At 46.1% G+C, this 3,348-nt stretch overlaps 1 protein-coding gene across 1 annotated transcript; it reads left to right on the forward strand.

Annotated features, from left to right (window-relative positions):
- Positions 1-2,323: 2,323 nt before the first annotated feature.
- On the forward strand, positions 2,324-3,121 carry LOC138357975 (piggyBac transposable element-derived protein 4-like). The gene is made up of 2 exons (XM_069315211.1): positions 2,324-2,795; positions 2,907-3,121. The coding sequence occupies exons 1-2, from the start codon at positions 2,324-2,326 to the stop codon at positions 3,119-3,121; spliced, it is 687 nt and encodes a 228-aa protein (XP_069171312.1).
- The last annotated feature ends 227 nt before the right edge of the window (positions 3,122-3,348 follow it).

Consider the following 3,348-nt stretch of genomic DNA (forward strand, 5'->3'; position numbering starts at 1 on the left):
GACTGTGGTGTTGATGACCTTGGGTGACATGCAGTGTTGATGACTGTGGTGTTGATGACCTTGGGTGACATGCAGTGTTGATGACCGTGGTGTTGATGACCTTGGGCGACATGCAGTGTTGATGACCGTGGTGTTGATGACCTTGGGTGACATGCAGTGTTGATGACCGTGGTGTTGATGACCTTGGGTGACATGCAGTGTTGATGACCGTGGTGTTGATGACCTTGGGCGACATGCAGTGTTGATGACCGTGGTGTTGATGACCTTGGGTGACATGCAGTGTTGATGACCTTGGGCGACATGCGGTGTTGATGACCTTGGGCGACATGCAGTGTTGATGACTGTAGTGTTGATGACCTTGGGTGACATGCAGTGTTGATGACCCTGGTGTTGATGACCTTGGGCGACATGCAGTGTTGATGACCCTGGTGTTGATGACCTTGGGCGACATGCGGTGTTGATGACCTTGGGCGACATGCAGTGTTGATGACTGTAGTGTTGATGACCTTGGGTGACATGCAGTGTTGATGACCTTGGGCGACATGCAGTGTTGATGACCGTGGTGTTGATGACCTTGGGCGACATGCAGTGTTGATGACCGTGGTGTTGATGACCTTGGGCGACATGCAGTGTTGATGACCGTGGTGTTGATGACCTTGGGCGACATGCAGTGTTGATGACCTTGGGCGACATGCGGTGTTGATGACCTTGGGCGACATGCAGTGTTGATGACCTTGGGCGACATGCGGTGTTGATGACCTTGGGTGACATGCAGTGTTGATGACTGTGGTGTTGATGACCTTGGGCGACATGCAGTGTTGATGACCGTGGTGTTGATGACCTTGGGCGACATGCAGTGTTGATGACCTTGGGCGACATGCAGTGTTGATGACCTTGGGCGACATGCAGTGTTGATGACCTTGGGCGACATGCGGTGTTGATGACCTTGGGTGACATGCAGTGTTGATGACCTTGGGCGACATGCGGTGTTGATGACCTTGGGTGACATGCAGTGTTGATGACTGTGGTGTTGATGACCTTGGGCGACATGCAGTGTTGATGACCGTGGTGTTGATGACCTTGGGCGACATGCAGTGTTCCCAAATATTTTAGGAACGTTTATTCCCAAACTCCGGTCCAGTCGTATTTTTTTCAGTTACTTTAATTTCCCAGCTGAGCAATATTGCTCAGCAAATATCTAGTTTATATCCATTGTTCTAATATGTGTTGATATATTTAATACTTATTCTTATCTTTATTAATATACTGTTAAGGAACATTGTTCCCTAAGCAATACATATTCGCGCCCCACGGTCGTATATTTACGACCAATATATTTCTCTTGTTTCCGCCCACAAGTCGTAAATTTACGTCCTATTAAATAATAATTGTATAAAATCCAATTTAAATCCGATATACTTGGAGTTGGTTTCAAAATGCGCGCCATGAAATTCTCGTTCTCCCGACTAGGCCGCATGGCACCTCGGCCTACTGGGTCACGTGATCGGCTTATTGTTTTGTTGTCATGTGGACTGGCCGGGTCGCTCTCCTTTCGCGCGCCAAACTCGCTCGGTTTTCAGCAGTTTTCGCCGTTTCCGTGTGTAATTGACCCAATACATTCATTTACAATGGATTCTGCTCAAACCCCAAGCTGTGTTGCGCCCAAGGGAGCATCCAGTTCATCAACCGAGGACAAAATAAGTCAGATCTGCGGGAGGTACAGTCGAGTGAAAGTAACACCAACAAAAATTCCCGGCCTCGTGGAAGCCTTATCCGACGTTGATTATGATGATGATGATAATGAGGGCATTGAACCTGATGTTGACTATTTGGACGATAATTGTGACGTTCGGGGACCTGGAGCGCATGGGGCAACAACGACTGAGGAAGATACTGAGGGCATTACAGAGGAGGAGGAGGAGGGGGCACCGGCACCGCCGCCACTCACCACAAGGCGCACACGTGCTGTATGTAAGCCCAAACAAAAGCTAATTACACGAAATGTTTCTCGTCGTAGTAAAACACCACCCAATGTGGAAAGTGGCAGTGATTCTAGCATTGAATTTACAAGTGAGGAGGAAAGTGAGGAAGATAGATCAGCCGAGCCTCCTCGAAAGCGTACCAGTACGTACTTGCCAGCCTAGGACTAGTGGTGGCTGAACTCGTAGCAACAATCCCCCATTGTTAGATGATTTTACTGGAACCCGGGCCTGACGATTACCAAACCAACGAGTGCACTAGGATATATTCAATTGTTTTTACCCGTTCATTGATTGAGTTCTTGACAAAGGAAACGAATTTGTATGCTTCACAGATATTCCGGATGGCCTCTGAAAATGTCGGAGATATTTGGCAACCAGTCAAGGTCAAAGAAATGGCCAGATATTTGGGACTGTGCATATTGATGGGGATAAACAGGCTCCCAACTATGAGGATGTATTGGCAAACAACAAAACTATGGCATGCTCGGTTCTTTAACATGTTTATGACGACAAAACGTTTTCAGCATATAGGCCAGTTCTTCCATACTTTCAATAACAATGCGGTTCCCTTGAACAATACTGACAAGTTGATAAAAGTGAGACCAGTGATGGATTACTTGAAACAAAGGTTTGCAGAAGTTTACTGGCCAAAGAAAGAGTTGTGTTTAGATGAAGGTACAATGGCATGGCGTGGCCGACTCTCGTTCAAGGTGTACAATCCATACAAACCAGACAAATATGGTGTGAAACTGTATATGCAAGCTGACTCAACAACTAGCTACATATATGACTTTGACGTGTATTCTGGTATTGGTAAAACGGTCATCGAAACAGTCACGGGGTTGATTCGGCCTCTAGTGAACAAGGGTCATCATCTGTACATGGATAATTACTACAACTAACTAAATTACTATATCCTAACAGAGAAGTTGAGAGAACTTGGGGTCTACATATGTGGCACAATTAGACTAATACGTGGCGCCCCAAAGGAACTGCAAGATATAGCCAAGGGTAAACTTCCAGTGGATACCTCAGTATACCGCCGCAAAGATAACACCTTCGTTCTACTGTGGAAAGACAAGCGAGTGGTCTCAATGATTACCAACGTCCACAATGCAGACACTCAGGAAGTTCAATGAAGGAAACGAGTTCGCAAACGCGACGGAACAACTGGACTACAACAGGTAACAGTGAACAAACCCACTGCAATTTGCGAGTACAATAAGTTCATGAAAGATGTGAACCACTTCGACCAAATGGTCAAGTATTACCGTTTCACCAAGAAAAGTCACAAGTGGACTAAGAAAATAACGTTTTATTTTCTGCAAATGGCTTTGCAGAATGCCTTTGCTTTGTACAAAAACAA

Source organism: Procambarus clarkii, chromosome 7 (genome assembly GCF_040958095.1).
Source record: "Procambarus clarkii isolate CNS0578487 chromosome 7, FALCON_Pclarkii_2.0, whole genome shotgun sequence".
Lineage (NCBI taxonomy): Eukaryota > Metazoa > Arthropoda > Malacostraca > Decapoda > Cambaridae > Procambarus > Procambarus clarkii.

Bases quoted from the DNA above. Each gene is read 5' to 3' on its own strand.
- LOC138357975 (XM_069315211.1), top strand. From the start codon at position 2,324: ATGGCCTCTGAAAATGTCGGAGATATTTGGCAACCAGTCAAGGTCAAA. The intron at 2,796-2,906 runs GTAAAACGGTCA...ATATCCTAACAG, and splicing joins TGACGTGTATTCTGGTATTG to AGAAGTTGAGAGAACTTGGG.